This window comes from Crotalus tigris, unplaced genomic scaffold (assembly GCF_016545835.1).
Source record: "Crotalus tigris isolate CLP2741 ecotype Arizona unplaced genomic scaffold, ASM1654583v1 scf7180000020347.5012614909:4044961, whole genome shotgun sequence".
Lineage (NCBI taxonomy): Eukaryota > Metazoa > Chordata > Lepidosauria > Squamata > Viperidae > Crotalus > Crotalus tigris.
This window is the reverse complement of record NW_024097978.1, coordinates 4,009,388-4,026,754: the sequence shown is the minus strand read 5'-3', so window position 1 is coordinate 4,026,754 and position 17,367 is coordinate 4,009,388. Positions and strand designations below refer to the sequence as shown.

General features: G+C 43.1%; 1 protein-coding gene and 1 long non-coding RNA gene across 3 annotated transcripts; both read right to left on the bottom strand.

Annotated features, from left to right (window-relative positions):
- Window positions 1-5,189: 5,189 nt before the first annotated feature.
- On the bottom strand, window positions 5,190-8,023 carry LOC120318693. The gene is made up of 11 exons (XM_039366673.1): window positions 7,918-8,023; window positions 7,735-7,811; window positions 7,433-7,523; window positions 7,083-7,156; window positions 6,871-6,934; window positions 6,709-6,770; window positions 6,444-6,507; window positions 6,287-6,352; window positions 6,007-6,150; window positions 5,480-5,566; window positions 5,190-5,221 (listed from the first exon to the last, which is right to left on the bottom strand). Exons 1-10 carry the CDS (start codon window positions 7,939-7,941, stop codon window positions 5,489-5,491), a joined length of 744 nt encoding a protein of 247 aa, XP_039222607.1. The 5' UTR covers window positions 7,942-8,023; the 3' UTR covers window positions 5,190-5,221; window positions 5,480-5,488.
- Window positions 8,024-14,980: 6,957 nt separating this feature from the next.
- LOC120318695 lies at window positions 14,981-16,421 on the bottom strand. Of its 2 annotated transcripts, XR_005559569.1 has the most exons (4): window positions 16,327-16,421; window positions 15,800-15,886; window positions 15,473-15,541; window positions 14,981-15,118 (listed from the first exon to the last, which is right to left on the bottom strand). It is a non-coding gene; the product is annotated as an uncharacterized LOC120318695 (long non-coding RNA). The 2 variants fall into 2 exon arrangements; XR_005559568.1 differs by having other exon boundaries at window positions 15,006-15,541.
- Between the last annotated feature and the right edge of the window lie 946 nt (window positions 16,422-17,367).

The window sequence follows — 17,367 nt, the reverse complement described above, 5'->3', positions numbered from 1 at the left end:
ACTTTTTTGCAGTGAAGACAATTGTGGGCAAATACAAAATTCCATAAATAACTATAAATAGGATGCTGGTGGTGATAAATACCAGCGCAAAACAAGGCAAGGCAACAGGAAGGAATGGTTACACTGGATATTTCCCATTTGGGAGCAAATCTTTAAATCTCTGTTCCAATTTCCCTCTCTCTCTGTGTGTCTTTCTCTCTCTCTCTCTCTCTCTCTCCCTCTCTCTCTGTTTGTGTGTGTTTATTTGTTTAGTATGTGGCATATCATACCTAGATTTGCAATATATATTAACATTTCATCTAGACTAATAAAACAATATAATATAAATTTGAGAAATATCTATGTTGTAAACCAATGTCTAGGCCATGGATAGGCAACCTTGGCTCTTTTATGACTCGTGGATTTCAACTCCCAGAATTCCTGAGCCAGCATGGCTCAGATTGGAAACCTCTCCATTTCTCCTCAGCATGGCTGGCTCAGGAAGTCTGGCAGTTGGAGTCCACGAGTCAAAAAAGAGCCAAGGTTTCCTCCCCCTGGTCTAGGCCCTCTAACCCTTGAAGCGAAGCATCATGTATATTTTAAAATGAGATACTGTATATGCCCTCAGTTTACAGTGGGGCATGATGTGATGTACAGTTTGATGTGGGATCCTCAGTTTGTGTGTGTTTCAACACCTGTTTGCTGTTTCTGAGACCTAATGCTAATTGTTGTTTAAATTGTCCTGGCCCAGAATTGTTCCTCATCCTGTTAGTTCCCTTTCTTTTCTGCTTCGCTGTCAGAATGTAGTGGCTGGTCTTTACATTTTCTTCAGCTGTCAGGCCAAACCTTTACATTTATTATTTAACCTTATGTCAAGATTGAACTAGACTAGTACAGGTAGTCCTCAGCCTCCTACCGTTCACTTAGTGACCGTTTAAAGTTATGACAACAGCAAAAAAGTGACTTATGATCATTTTTCACACTTATAGTGTGACGTGATCAAACGTTAGATCCTTGACATACTTATGTTCATACTTATGACTCTTGCTGTGTCCTAAGGTGACGTGTTCACCTTTTGCAACAGTTTGAAAAGCAAAATCAATGCAGAAGCCAGATTCACTTAACCTCCATGTAACCAACTGGATAACCCAGTATAATTTTGCAGGGTTCTTCGTTTCCTCTCAATACACTCTACTAAAACAACGGCTTAGTAAAGGTGGGAAAGAGCTATAGCCATTGGCACTTCTTTAATTTATCTCAACATGACATCTTAGATTCTCTTTTTTATCATGCCTTTCTCTGTTTTGTAGGATATTATGGTAAAACAGTAGCTGCTCAGTCATCGTATTTAGTGGATTTAGCAAATGACTAGACTTTATGAGAAGAATCGTGGAAATGGCAAGTAGCGGGTTTTCCATAGTTGTTAGTGACAGACCTATTGCATTCTGGCCCTTGTTGTTGTTATCACATGGCAATAACATTGGGGAATGCACTGATTGAAATAACAGCTCTGGTGTCTCTTAAAAATCAAACTTTTCTTCTGCATTTATGCATTCTTTGCCTCCTAGGACTTCTGATAAAGGAGGATTCGTTCTTCTGTTATTGTATTTCATTTTGACAACCCATCCTTACTATACAATATTTGTGTAGCTCGGTTACTGTGGTCAGCGGCCTAGAGCAGTGCTTGAGTGGCATTTGGATGTGGGGAACTTGGAAAATGCTGAAAAGTTGGGAGTTATCTCTAGATAATCAATAAAGCTTTTTCTATTTCAATATATATAGGTACCCATTTGCAATATGACTTTTGGCAGTAAATAATAATTAACATTAATCATTGCAATATTGTCGGCATCATCAACGACCAAAATACGCATCACACCAGAGGCAACTCGTGTCTACATTCACAGCCCCCTGAAAAACATCCTGGCCCAAGGGAGCTTTTATCATTTACGGTGGACATGTGATAAAGTAAAGAAATATTGGAGTAGGATTTCTATTCTAATACAGAAAATTCTGAAAGTGAATATAAAGGTAAAAGCAGAAACTGTTCTTTTTGGCTTAATGGAAAAAAGACTTGGAAACAATGATGGAACTTCAATGTTATATACATTGATGGTAGCCAGACTACTTTATGTACAAAAAGGGAAGGACATTTCGATCTCCACAATGGAGGAATGGTTGCAAAAGTTGATGGAGGTAGCAGAGATGGCTAAATTGACTCCTTTGATGAAAACAACAACAACACATGAGTACTTTTTTTTCAACTTGGAAACCACTTCTTCACTTCTGGAATTCTAGGAGGTTGGACTAAAAGATCTCCAAGGTCCCTTCCAACTCTGTCATTCTGTTAAATTCAGCTTCTAAGTGACTTTTATGGCCTCTGATAAATATCTTTTTTGGGTTTTATCTTCCAGCCTATTATTAAATGGTAAATATAGAATCTTTCTTCTGTAAGTAAACTCGTATTCCAAAAATGTTTCCAGGTTGGTTATTTATTTTAAGATGTATATTGCAAGACATCATCAGTGCTCCTTGTCTATAGAAGAAATAGCCCTCCAAATTACAGGAAGTCCTCAACTTACCACTGTTCATTTAGTGACCATTCGAAGTTACAACGTCACTGAAAAAAGTGACATATGTTCGTTTTTCACAGTTACCCCCTTTGCAGCACCCCATGATTCTGTGATCAAAATTCAGATGCTTGGCAACTGGTTCATACTTATGACCGTTGCTGTGTCCCAAGGTCATGTCACCTCCTTTTGTGACCTTCTGACAAGCAAAGTCAATGGGGAAGCCAGATTCACTTAACAACCAGGTTACTCGCTTATGAACTGGAGTGATTCACTTAATAACTGTGGAAAGAAAGGTCATAAAATGGGGCAAAATTCCATTAACAAATGTCTCTCTTGACAACAGAAATTTTAGGCTCCATTGTGGTTGTAAGTCGAGCACTACTTGTACTTTTGGTTGGGAAGTTGACATGTGTTTGCCTGTGCCAGATGAAATTGGTGCCTCTCTATAAGCGGTCAGATTGCAGTCGCTGTCAGGCCACCATTTACATGGAGAGAAATGGCCAGTCTGGGAGTTGCGCTCACCTCTCCAGAGAAAATCGGTTAGAGGGGTGAATTGCAGAGCTGTATGCAAATGCGGTTTTGTAGATGGAGATGCACAGAGGATAATACTGATAATCTTTCATATCTTTAAAAAAAGAGTAATAGCATTTGGCACCTAATACCAGTCTGGAATTAAGACGGTAAGTCTTACTGGTGATTAAATAGGACATCATGTGACCAAACCTATTCTACAACGGTGTTTGCAGCGGTCATTAAATGAAAGCTGCAGTCGTTAAGTGTACCCATTTTTCAGAATGGGCATTTTTTACCAGATATTGGTAGTCAATGCCAGCAAAACATTGTAAGCTGTAGTCACATGATTGTGGGATGCTGCAAAAAGCTCTGAATGTGATCTGGTTGCTGATTGCCCACAATGCAATTGCATGAGTGCAGATGGGGGAGAGGGCAAACATCAAGCCTTTGAATCCAAGCCCTAAATACCTTATATTCTTATTCTTACTAAACGTGAAGCAACACATCTTTTTCAATGGAAAATGTAGTACCAATTAACAAGGTTACTGAGAGGAGAATAACAAAGCAAGGTATGCTATGTTGCCATTCACATGATCATTTTTATTTACAGTTTAATGGAAATCACTGGCATGGAAATTGTTCACGTCTGGATAGGACATACACTTTCCTTGCCATTTTAGCTGTCCCATTTGTGTATCTTATATACAGTATTTTGCTAGTGTGTGCAACAATCTAGCATGAGTTGCAAGAAATTATTGCCTCTTAGCCAGTGTAACTTGGGTATTCTTCTGTAATATTCCTTCTTCTGGAAGAATGCAAACTTTCTGCCCCCATAGCAGATCTACAGTGCTTTCTGTGCCTCCAATCATGATGTTCCAAGGACAGATCTTCCTGATGTTGCTGAACAAAATTCTCCTTCTTACTAGACAATACACTGGTTGATGTTCAGAAAGTACAGGTAATCCTCCACTTACGACAGTTCACTTAGTGACTATTCAAAGTTACAACGGCACTGTAAAAAGGGACTTATGATCTTGTTTCACACTTACGTCCGTTGCAGTAGCCCCTTAGTCACATGATCGATATTCAGATGCTTGGCAACTGACTCATGTTTATGACTGTAGCAGTGTCCCGGGGTCATGTGATCAACTTTTGAGTCCTTCTGGCAAGCACAAACAATGGGGAAGCCACATTCTCTTAACAACTGTATTACTATCTTAACAACTGCAGTGATCTGCTTAACAACTGTGGGAAGAAAGGTCGTAAAATGGGGCAAAAGTCACTAAACAAATGTTGTATTTAAAAGATAAATTTGTGTATCCATTGTGGTAAGTTGAGGACTACTTGCGCGTAGCTGAGGAACCTCCGGAAATGTCAGGTTTCCATTAATATTGTAAGTGAATACTAATCACTGTATCCCATAGAACGGTGGAAAAAATACGAGAAAACAGACAAAGAAGTTTGTTGAAATTCTGCATTTAATGAAAAGTTTGTTATTCCTAACAAAAGTGTAATGAAACTAGGTTTAAACTAAATTAGCAGATATAAAGAATTTTTTAGTTTTATTCTCAAACAACAAGAACAAAAACAAGAAGATTCACAACAACAACAGGTACAACAAAAAGAATTACAACAATAACATTAACAAGACGCAGGAACTTCCTCGTTGGAAAGTGGCTCCTCGCAGGGCTTCGCCGCTAGGGCTGATTCCGCCATCCGTCTATATGCAGATAGAATACCAGAACAGAATACCAAGAGTTGGAAGGGACCTTGGAGGTCTTCTACTCCAACCCCCTAGTCAGGAATGCATTGTTCCCAGCATGGCCTCCATTTGTCTGCTGTGCTCAATTGCCAGCTTCTGGTGCAGCCCATCAAGAAAGGCAAGACTACCTCCTCGTGAGTGAAAGAACCGCCCTTTGCTGCTCCTGCCTTTTCTCTTCCCTAGTTGTTCTCGGATAATGCAGAAAGCAGTTCCTGCTCAAAGCTAACCATCTGCAGCTGCCCGGAAGTTTCAGGGCTCTCCTGCTGCAGCTGTGCTTCAGCCAAATCACTCTCCGCTGGCTGTTCGGAGGCATTGGCCAACTCACCTCCTGATGTGCCTGGGACTGGTTCATCCTCCTCCAATCTGCCTTCTGGAGAGGCATCTGGGGAAGCGTCTGGGGGAGGAATCAAAGGCTATTCTTAGTACCACACTCTTTCTATAAAAGTATACAAACTTTGTTCTTTCTGGAGTTACTTTTGATACTTTTTGTGGGGTATCAAAAGTAAGGAGAGGGTTGCCATTTCCTTTTCCAGTGCACCACGTTATGTCAGCACTCTGCACTCTGACCTGTCTGACTTGGGTGACCCTGCCCGTCAGAGCTCATTGTTTCCTTGAGCAAGGCATTGATCCACAAAGAGGCTAAAATAGGTACCTCTTTTAATTAGAGACTGAGGTCCAGGGAGTCCTCCTCCAGGCTGCTGACATTGTCCAGCGAGGCTTCCCCTTCTTCGGGAGAATCCTGTGAATGACAATGATGACTTTTTATCCATCAATGAAAGTAGACTCAGAATTTCTAAAAGGGGCCCGATTGATTTGGGATTCCCATCAGAAACAATGCTTCTGTTCCAATCCCCACTCCCACCCACTCTGCCCGTTAAAGCCCTGCCTGGAAACAGCTGGTTGCTGGAGAGGATGATGCAGAAAAATGAAAGGGATAAACAGGGTGGGCCATATCTATTTAGGACCCCAGTCCACTGAATTGGCCCTTCCCTTCTGGTTTGCAGTAAATCAATCGCAACACAGCTTGGGTGCTTCTAGTTAGCCTAAGTACCTTGTCCCACGGGCCAGGTGTCACCTTTATCCACTGCCCAGAGCTCTCCAGCACAGTTCACTCAGATTAGGAGAACTGAATAGAGGGACTCTATCCCTCCCCAAGAGAAAACACTTTGTCTGTCTTACCCACGGACTGGACGAAAGGCTGGCCTCCGAAGCCTCTGCAGCCTGCTCCCAGCTTCCCTCAGACTCCTCATCCAAGAGGGCAGAAATGGAGTCAAAATCCTCCAGGCTGTTGTTCCGGGAGCCCACCAGGACTTCCATCGAATCCTGCAAATGACAGTATCGAGGATAAATCCTAAGCTTTCTGCATCCCAATAAGATTGCTAAAGGATAGGGTGCATTCAGGCCCTGTGCGCCAACAGCAAGAGAGCCTCCATCAGCCCCATTGCCAAGACTTTCTTACCTCCGAAGTATGCGTCTTCTCCCCAGTAGGAGAGAGCTGCTCCTCCGCCGGCTGGTCTTCTTCGTCCTGAAATAAAAAGGCAAAGATTCTGTCTGTTGGCATCTCCACAGAGACAATGGTTCTTCGTTTAGTGGGGTAGAAGTTGTTCGCGCCTTACCGATTCTCTGCAGGTCTCTGATCTGGGGGGGAGTCGCGGCCTCCAGTGCTCTTCCTTTTCCTCTCTGGGGAGAGAAACGAAGGAGCCAAACATCAAAAACAGCCATGGGCCCTTTTTAAAAAAGTGGTGACGTGGAGGCTCTAAGAACCCTTCCAGCTGGCCTGCCAAGGAGATTGGCCTGAGATTCTTCCTTTAGCAGAAGCAGAGGCAGAGGTCAGAGATGCCTCCTCTCTGCAAAGGCTTCACCCTCTGAGGTGTTACCTACCTTGATAGGCAGGCACTGCTTTCCTCCTGCACCTCTCTTGGTCGGTATTCTTCCGAAGGATCCTGAAATAACAATGCACATATTACAAATGTTGGCATATCAACAAATCCACAGCGAAAGGGCTTCTGCCATTGCCATGGTGAGGAGCTGGTCTGGGCTTACCGACTCAGTGCAGGTCTCCCAGATGGTTGAGAGCCGCGGCCTCCACTTCGCTATCTTCTCATTTCTAGGGAGAGAATGAAGGGCCAAAGATCAAAACTAGCCATGCGATGCCCCCCCTGCCTCTGCAAAGGTTTCTTCTAGCCCTTCTCTTTAGGGCTTTACTGCGGCTGCCTTTTAGGGGGCTTCAGAATACTTAATCTGCGAACACCTACCTCACTGAAATGAGAACTGGCATCACCTCTTCCTTCCTGGGGCTCCGGGCGGTGGCACGAACACCCATCAAACCCTGCAAGTAACAATTGAAAGTATAAATTAAAAGTCCCCTGCATGTTGTGGAACGTTTATCTTCCCCAGGAGGGAAAGACTGCATTCAACAGGGAAAGACAAAGCAGATCATGGAAGATTTGGCTGATAGGAAGCCATCAAGAACTTTCCATGAATCCAAAAGGCTCCTCTTGCTTTTGCTAGGCTGGCCAGGGTCCCCCAAGTGAGAATTCCTCCCTTTCCCCATCCGGTTATGAGGGATGAGCCCTGACTGGCCATGTCGCAGAAGCATCCTTACCCCTTGGGAGGAAGGCCTGCGTCCATCGGACACACGAATCTGTGTCCACCATTCTCCCTTCTGGTCCGCCTGTTCATGTGCCTCGTCAGTTCTGACCGAAAGAAAAAGATGACATGTCAAAAAATATCCATCTAGCTCTGCCTCTCCTTTCTAAGACCAGCCAGCCAGTCAGCCTTCCCATCTTTTGGCCTCTGCAAGCCGCTTGCCGAGAGAAAGCCATCTTGGGGAGAGGCTGTTAGAGACCCTGCAGTCCATCAGTGGTGCCCCACCATGCCCAGGGGTTGAGGAGAAGGGGGTGGTACCTGTCAGGAGGCACAGGAAGGTCCTCTACGTCGCTCTTCCTGCAGCAGAAGAGCGCCGAACATCTTTTCCAGATGTTCTGTGAAGAAAAGAGAAATAGAGATGAGCCAGTCGGAAGAGTTGCGAAGCATGACTTTCTCCCCTACTACTGCCAGTTTCTTGGCAGCTGAGACGGCCACACTTACTCTAAAAAACCTCCGTACAGCCATGACCCCAAGCAGCTGTTTGTCCTTTCACTGCACGAAGGGAGAATGGGCAGTTGGGCCCTGGTTGGTGGCTTTTCAGGGAAACTGACAACCTCGTTGCCTCGGCAACTAGGTAAACCAGGGCCACATTCTAAACCTACCCAAGGAGGGCAGCTCACCTGGGTTTAGCAGTGTCTGGGCGGCCCGGTGGCTGACTCCTTTGGTGGCCTTTGGCCTCTTCCTTTCATGTGGGAACAGGAACAACAGAGAAGCACCATCATTGTGGCACAAAGCACAGAAGGAATCATACAATCCTAGGGTGTGGCTTTTAGACCAACCTCCTGCCCATGGAAGGGCTCCTCACACAGGGTCTCCAGGGAGGGGAGGGGACATAGTGCACTCTCCCCTCGGGGCTGCGGAGGCTCTGATCATGTGCAGGGCTCGCGCTCCCCTTTCAGCTCCTCCCAAGCTGGACGTGTGCCAGTGGAGGCCCCGCTTGACTGGGACATGGCTCCAATAAGGCTGGCCAGACGTGCATCACCTCCTCCCATGCCCTGGCTCAGGAAGGCCCAGGGCAGCCCCTCCTCTCCCCTTACAGATCTAACAGCTCTGAGGGTTTTCCCTAATAAAATACTATTATTTAATCGTTATAGGTAGTCCTCGATTTATGACTGCTTGCTTAATGACCAGTTGAAATTATGAAGAACTGACCCAGAACTACTTATGACTTATTTTAATCATTATGGTGTCCGCATATCCCCACCTCCATGATCACATGATCCCATTTTGGATTCTTGGCAACTGATTACCTTTAGAACTGTTTGCAGCGCCCCAGCGAACACTTAATGACTTCAGCATTTGCTTAACAACTACTCTAAAAATGTTGAAAATTTGGGTCCAGTCACATGATGCCTCGACTTGTGACTGCAGGAACTTACCACTGTAATTCAGGGCTCAATTTCAGTCTTACGTTGAGGACAACCATTACTGGTAATGTGACTTCAGGCTCAAAGAGAAAAAAGTTAGAGATTTTTAATGACCAGGAGAGAGACTCTGTTCTTAAATCTCTTCTAAATAAATTTTGAAGCATTCGCTGCCCTAATAAATGGCGACGTTTCTTCTTTCTTCAGGAATGAGCTTGCTAGTAGCAAATATATTCTTTTTTCAATTTCCAAATATTATAAACTAGAAACAAAAACAAAAAATAAAGCCCAGGTTCAAAGTACCCAGCTTCACAACTTGTACTTCAGTTATAGTGAAATATTAAACCACATTTGGGGCTTTTCCCCCCCACGGGAAAAAAACAGAAACAAACAAAATTTTTTTTTATTTTTTTTTTTTTTTTTTTTTTTTTTTTTTTTTTTTTCATGTTTTGGGCAGGATTTTTTTTTATTTTTCCTTTTTTTTCCCACCCGAAACCAATTTTCCCCCCCCCCCCCCTTAAAAAATTTGGGTGTTTTTTTCCCACAACAAAAAAACCAAGTTTGTTTAGTTGGTTTTTTTTTTTTTTTTTTTTTTTTTGTTTTTTTTTTCCCCTTCCTCCCCTTCTTTCCAAAAATTTGGGGGGGAAAAAAATGATTCCAATTTATTTTCATATTTAAATGCTTTCCTTGTATCCTTTTGAGTTTATAAATTATCTACTTGATATGTGGCCCCAAACCGGAACAACTTAGTTCACGCATTAGTCTTGTCTGAGCATAACTTCAGAGTTTTGTGAAGTGGTTAGAAATTTCATGAAGGTAGAGGAAAACCTATTGGAAGCAGGATCAAGTACACATATTGCAGGTAGTCTTCAATTTACAACAGATCATTTAGTGACCGTTGAAAGTTACAGCCCTGAAAAAAGTGATTTATGACGGTTTTTCACACTTACGACCTTACTAGTAGTCCCAGGATCATATGATCAAAATTCAAATGTTTTCCAATTTGATAATAGTAATAGTAAATTATATCCACAGCATTCCTCTGGTCCACTAATTTTGTCATTTGTTCATACTTATGACTGTTGCTATGTCCGAAGGTCATGCGATCGCCTTTTGCAACAATTTGAAAATCAAAATCCTTACAGAAGCCAGATTCACTTAACAACCCTGTTACTAACTTAACAACTTGATTCACTTAACAGCTGTGGCAAGAAAGATTGTAAATGTATAAACATAAACATGAATATAAACTAAGTGGAGGAACTCAGTGTTACTGTCCTTTGATTGATGAATCCAAGATCCAATCACCACTCACTGACTTTCTGGACAACAGAAATGGCCTCCTCCTTTCCCAACACAGGCCTAAAAATCCGTCCTTACTGAGAAGGTCTTTATCCCTGCGGTTTGTCTATTTAGTCACCCCTCGGGCTGAGACAGGTATATTGTCATTGTTTCCACACTTTTTTGTCAGTGGAAACAATTGTTGGCCAATACAATTCCATAAATAACTGTAATAGGATGCTGGTGGTGATAAATACCAGGGCAAACAAGGCAAGGCAACAGGAAGGAATGGTTACACTAGATATTTCCATTTGGGAGCAAATCTTTAAATCTCTGTTCCAATTTCCCTCTCTCTGTCTCTCTCTCTCTCTCTCTCTCTCTGTCTCTCTCTCTCTCTCTCTCTCTCTCTCTCTCTCTCTCTCTGTTTGTGTGTGTTTATTTGTTTAGTATGTGGCATATCATACCTGGATTTGCAATATATATTAACATTTCATCTAGACTAATAAAACAATATAATATAAATTTGAGAAATATCTATGTTGTAAACCAATGTCTAGGCCATGGGTAGGCAACCTTGGCTCTTTTATGACTCGTGGATTTCAACTCCCAGAATTCCTGAGCCAGCATGGCTCAGATTGGAAACCTCTCCATTTCTCCTCAGCATGGCTGGCTCAGGAAGTCTGGCAGTTGGAGTCCACGAGTCAAAAAAGAGCCAAGGTTTCCTCCCCCTGGTCTAGGCCCTCTAACCCTTGAAGCGAAGCATCATGTATATTTTAAAATGAGATACTGTATATGCCCTCAGTTTACAGTGGGGCATGATGTGATGTACAGTTTGATGTGGGATCCTCAGTTTGTGTGTGTTTCAACACCTGTTTGCTGTTTCTGAGACCTAATGCTAATTGTTGTTTAAATTGTCCTGGCCCAGAATTGTTCCTCATCCTGTTAGTTCCCTTTCTTTTCTGCTTCGCTGTCAGAATGTAGTGGCTGGTCTTTACATTTTCTTCAGCTGTCAGGCCAAACCTTTACATTTATTATTTAACCTTATGTCAAGATTGAACTAGACTAGTACAGGTAGTCCTCAGCCTCCTACCGTTCACTTAGTGACCGTTTAAAGTTATGACAACAGCAAAAAAGTGACTTATGATCATTTTTCACACTTATAGTGTGACGTGATCAAACGTTAGATCCTTGACATACTTATGTTCATACTTATGACTCTTGCTGTGTCCTAAGGTGACGTGTTCACCTTTTGCAACAGTTTGAAAAGCAAAATCAATGCAGAAGCCAGATTCACTTAACCTCCATGTAACCAACTGGATAACCCAGTATAATTTTGCAGGGTTCTTCGTTTCCTCTCAATACACTCTACTAAAACAACGGCTTTGTAAAGGTGGGAAAGAGCTATAGCCATTCGCACTTCCTTAATTTATCTCAACATGACATCTTAGATTCTCTTTTTTATCATGCCTTTCTCTGTTTTGTAGGATATTATGGTAAAACAGTAGCTGCTCAGTCATCGTATTTAGTGGATTTAGCAAATGACTAGACTTTATGAGAAGAATCGTGGAAATGGCAAGTAGCGGGTTTTCCATAGTTGTTAGTGACAGACCTATTGCATTCTGGCCCTTGTTGTTGTTATCACATGGCAATAACATCGGGGAATGCACTGATTGAAATAACAGCTCTGGTGTCTCTTAAAAATCAAACTTTTCTTCTGCATTTATGCATTCTTTGCCTCCTAGGACTACTGATAAAGGAGGATTCGTTCTTCTGTTATTGTATTTCATTTTGACAACCCATCCTTACTATACAATATTTGTGTAGCTCGGTTACTGTGGTCAGCGGCCTAGAGCAGTGCTTGAGTGGCATTTGGATGTGGGGAACTTGGAAAATGCTGAAAAGTTGGGAGTTATCTCTAGATAATCAATAAAGCTTTTTCTATTTCAATATATATAGGTACCCATTTGCAATATGACTTTTGGCAGTAAATAATAATTAACATTAATCATTGCAATATTGTCGGCATCATCAACGACCAAAATACGCATCACACCAGAGGCAACTCGTGTCTACATTCACAGCCCCCTGAAAAACATCCTGGCCCAAGGGAGCTTTTATCATTTACGGTGGACATGTGATAAAGTAAAGAAATATTGGAGTAGGATTTCTATTCTAATACAGAAAATTCTGAAAGTGAATATAAAGGTAAAAGCAGAAACTGTTCTTTTTGGCTTAATGGAAAAAAGACTTGGAAACAATGATGGAACTTCAATGTTATATACGTTGATGGGAGCAAGACTACTTTATGTACAAAAAGGGAAGGACATTTCGATCTCCACAATGGAGGAATGGTTGCAAAAGTTGATGGTGGTAGCAGAGATGGCTAAATTGATTCCTTTGATGAAAACAACAACAACATATGAGTACTTTTTTTTCAACTTGGAAACCCCTTCTTCACTTCTGGAATTCTAGGAGGTTGGACTAAAAGATCTCCAAGGTCCCTTCCAACTCTGTCATTCTGTTAAATTCAGCTTCTAAGTGACTTTTATGGCATCTGATAAATATCTTTTTGGGGTTTTATCTTCCAGCCTATTATTAAATGGTAAATATAGAATCTTTCTTCTGTAAGTAAACTCGTATTCCAAAAATGTTTCCAGGTTGGTTATTTATTTTAAGATGTATATTGCAAGACATCATCAGTGCTCCTTGTCTATAGAAGAAATAGCCCTCCAAATTACAGGAAGTCCTCAACTTACAACTGTTCATTTAGTGACCATTCGAAGTTACAACGTCACTGAAAAAAGTGACATATGTTCGTTTTTCACAGTTACCCCCTTTGCAGCATCCCCATGATTCTGTGATCAAAATTCAGATGCTTGGCAACTGGTTCATACTTACGACCGTTCCTGTGTCCCAAGGTCATGTCACCTCCTTTTGTGACCTTCTGACAAGCAAAGTCAATGGGGAAGCCAGATTCACTTAACAACCAGGTTACTCGCTTATGAACTGGAGTGATTCACTTAATAGCTGTGGCAAGAAAGGTCATAAAATGGGGCAAAATTCCATTAACAAATGTCTCTCTTGACAACAGAAATTTTAGGTTCCATTGTGGTTGTAAGTCGAGCACTACTTGTACTTTTGGTTGGGAAGTTGACATGTGTTTCCCTGTGCCAGATGAAATTGGTGCCTCTCTGTAAGCGGTCAGATTGCAGTCGCTGTCAGGCCACCATTTACATGGAGAGAAATGGCCAGTCTGGGAGTTGCGCTCACCTCTCCAGAGAAAATCGGTTAGAGGGGTTGAATTGCAGAGCTGTATGCAAATGCGGTTTTGTAGATGGAGATGCACAGAGGATAATACTGATAATCTTTCATATCTTTAAAAAAAGAGTAATAGCATTTGGCACCTAATACCAGTCTGGAATTAAGACGGTAAGTCTTACTGGTGATTAAGTAAGACATCATGTGACCAAACCTATTCTACAACGGTGTTTGCAGCGGTCATTAAATGAAAGCTGCAGTCGTTAAGTGTACCCATTTTTCAGAATGGGCATTTTTTACCAGATATTGGTAGTCAACGCCAGCAAAACATTGTAAGCTGTAGTCACGTGATTGTGGGATGCTGCAAAAAGCTCTGAATGTGATCTGGTTGCTGATTGCCCACAATGCAATTGCATGAGTGCAGATGGGGAAGAGGGCAAACATCAAGCCTTTGAATCCAAGCCCTAAATACCTTATATTCTTATTCTTAGTAAACGTGAAGCAACACATCTTTTTCAATCGAAAATGTAGTACCAATTAACAAGGTTACTGAGAGGAGAATAACAAAGCAAGGTATGCTATGTTGCCATTCACATGATCATTTTTATTTACAGTTTAATGGAAATCACTGGCATGGACATTGTTCACGTCTGGATAGGACATACACTTTCCTTGCCATTTTAGCTGTCCCATTTGTGTATCTTATATACAGTATTTTGCTAGTGTGTGCAACAATCTAGCATGAGTTTCGAGAAATAATATTGCAGTCTTAGTCCGTTTCACTTTGGTATTCATTCGTGTAATTTCCCTTGCTTGCTGGAAGAAGGCAAACTTTCTGGGCCCCCTGGAGGGCAGAATCTGACATTGCGTTTCTGGGCCTCTCATCACTTATGTGCCAGGACAGATCGTCACTGGATGTTTCTGCACAAAATCTCCTGCTTACAAGACACTACCTGGTTTGGTTCAAAATGACAGGTATCGCTCCACTTACGAAGTTCACGTGTTAGCTGTTCACAGTTACAAGCGAGCCTGAAAAGGGACTTATAAATCTTTTTTTCGACACTTATCGTCCGTTGCAGTAGCCCCTTAGTCACATGATCGATATTCAGATGCTTGGCAACTGACTCATGTTTATGACTGTAGCAGTGTCCCGGGGTCATGTGATCAACTTTTGAGTCCTTCTGGCAAGCAAAAACAATGGGGAAGCCATATTCTCTTAACAACTGTATTACTATCTTAACAACTGCAGTGATCTGCTTAACAACTGTGGGAAGAAAGGTCGTAAAATGGGGCAAAAGTCACTAAACAAATGTTGTATTTAACAGATAAATTTGTGGATCAATTGTGGTAAGTTGAGGACTACTTGCGCGTAGCTGAGGAACCTCTGGAAGTGTCAGGTTTCCATTAATATTGTAAGTGAATACTAATCACTGTATCCCATAGAACGGTGGAAAAAATACGAGAAACCAGACAAAGAAGTTTGCTGAAATTCTGCATTTAATGAAAAGTTTGTTATTCCTAACAAAAGTGTAATGAAACTAGGTTTAAACTAAATTAGCAGATATAAAGAATTTTTTAGTTTTATTCTCAATCAACAAGAACAAAAACAAGAAGATGCACAACAACAACAGGTACAACAAAAAGAATTACAACAATAACATTAACAAGACGCAGGAACTTCCTCGTTGGAAAGTGGCTCCTCGCAGGGCTTCGCCGCTGGGGCTGATTCCGCCATCCGTCTATATGCAGATAGAATACCAAGAGTTGGAAGGGACCTTGGAGGTCTTCTACTCCAACCCCCTAGTCATGAATGCATTGTTCCCAGCATGGCCTCCATTTGTCTGCTGTGCTCAATTGCCAGCTTCTGGTGCAGCCCATCAAGAAAGGCAAGACTGCCTCCTCGTGAGTGAAAGAACCGCCCTTTGCTGCTCCTGCCTTTTCTCTTCCCTAGTTGTTCTCGGATAATGCAGAAAGCAGTTCCTGCTCAAAGCTAACCATCTGCAGCTGCCCGGAAGTTTCAGGGCTCTCCTGCTGCAGCTGTGCTTCAGCCAAATCACTCTCCGCTGGCTGCTCGGAGGCATTGGCCAACTCACCTCCTGATGTGCCTGGGACTGGTTCATCCTCCTCCGATCTGCCTTCTGGAGAGGCATCTGGGGAAGCGTCTGGGGGAGGAATCAAAGGCTATTCTTAGTACCACACACTTTCTATAAAAGTATACAAACTTTGTTCTTTCTGGAGTTACTTTTGATACTTTTTGTGGGGTATCAAAAGTAAGGAGAGGGTTGCCATTTCCTTTTCCAGTGGACCACGTTATGTCAGCACTCTGCACTATGACCTGTCTGACTTGGGTGACCCTGCCCGTCAGAGCTCATTGTTTCCTTGAGCAAGGCATTGATCCACAAAGAGGCTAAAATAGGTACCTCTTTTAATTAGAGACTGAGGTCCAGGGAGTCCTCCTCCAGGCTGCTGACATTGTCCAGCGAGGCTTCCCCTTCTTCGGGAGAATCCTGTGAATGACACTGATGACTTTTTATCCATCAATGAAAGTAGACTCAGAATTTCTAAAAGGGGCCCGATTGATTTGGGATTCCCATCAGAAACAATGCTTCTGTTGCAAGCCCCACTCCCACCCACTCTGCCCGTTAAAGCCCTGCCTGGAAACAGCTGGTTGCTGGAGAGGATGATGCAGAAAAATGAAAGGGATAAACAGGGTGGGCCATACCTATTTGGGACCCCAGTCCACTGAATTGGCCCTTCCCTTCTGGTTTGCAGTAAATCAATCGCAACACAGCTTGGGTGCTTCTAGTTAGCCTAAGTACCTTGTCCCAAGGGCCAGGTGTCACCTTTATCCACTGCCCAGAGCTCTCCAGCACAGTTCACTCAGATTAGGAGAACTGAATAGAGGGACTCTATCCCTCCCCAAGAGAAAACACTTTGTCTGTCTTACCCACGGACTGGACGAAAGGCTGGCCTCCGAAGCCTCTGCAGCCTGCTCCCAGCTTCCCTCAGACTCCTCATCCAAGAGGGCAGAAATGGAGTCAATATCCTCCAGGCTGTTGTTCCGGGAGCCCACCAGGACTTCCATCGAATCCTGCAAATGACAGTATCGAGGATAAATCCTAAGCTTTCTGCATCCCAATAAGATTGCTAAAGGATAGGGTGCATTCAGGCCCTGTGCGCCAACAGCACGAGAGCCTCCATCGGCCCCATTGCCAAGACTTTCTTACCTCCGAAGTATGCGTCTTCTCCCCAGTAGGAGAGAGCTGCTCCTCCGCCGGCTGGTCTTCGTCGTCCTGAAATAAAAAGGCAAAGATTCTGTCTGTTGGCATCTCCACAGAGACAATGGTTCTTCGTTTAGTGGGGTAGAAGTTGTTCGCGCCTTACCGATTCTCTGCAGGTCTCTGATCTGGGGGGGAGTCGCGGCCTCCAGTGCTCTTCCTTTTCCTCTCTGGGGAGAGAAACGAAGGAGCCAAACATCAAAAACAGCCATGGGCCCTTTGTAAAAAAGTGGTGACGTGGAGGCTCTAAGAACCCTTCCAGCTGGCCTGCCAAGGAGATTGGCCTTTGATTCTTCCTTTAGCAGAAGCAGAGGCAGAGGTCAGAGATGCCTCCTCTCTGCAAAGGCTTCACCCTCTGAGGTGTTACCTACCTTGATAGGCAGGCACTGCTTTCCTTCTGCACTTCTCTTGGTCGGTATTCTTCCGAAGGATCCTGAAATAACAATGCAAATATTACAAATGTTGGCATATCAACAAATCCACAGCGAAAGGGCTTCTGCCAGTGCCATGGTGAGGAGCTGGTCTGGGCTTACCGACTCAGTGCAGGTCTCCCAGATGGTTGAGAGCCGCGGCCTCCACTTCGCTATCTTCTCATTTCTAGGGAGAGAATGAAGGGCCAAAGATCAAAACTAGCCATGCGATGCCCCCCCGCCTCTGCAAAGGTTTCTTCTAGCCCTTCTCTTTAGGGCTTTACTGCGGCTGCCTTTTAG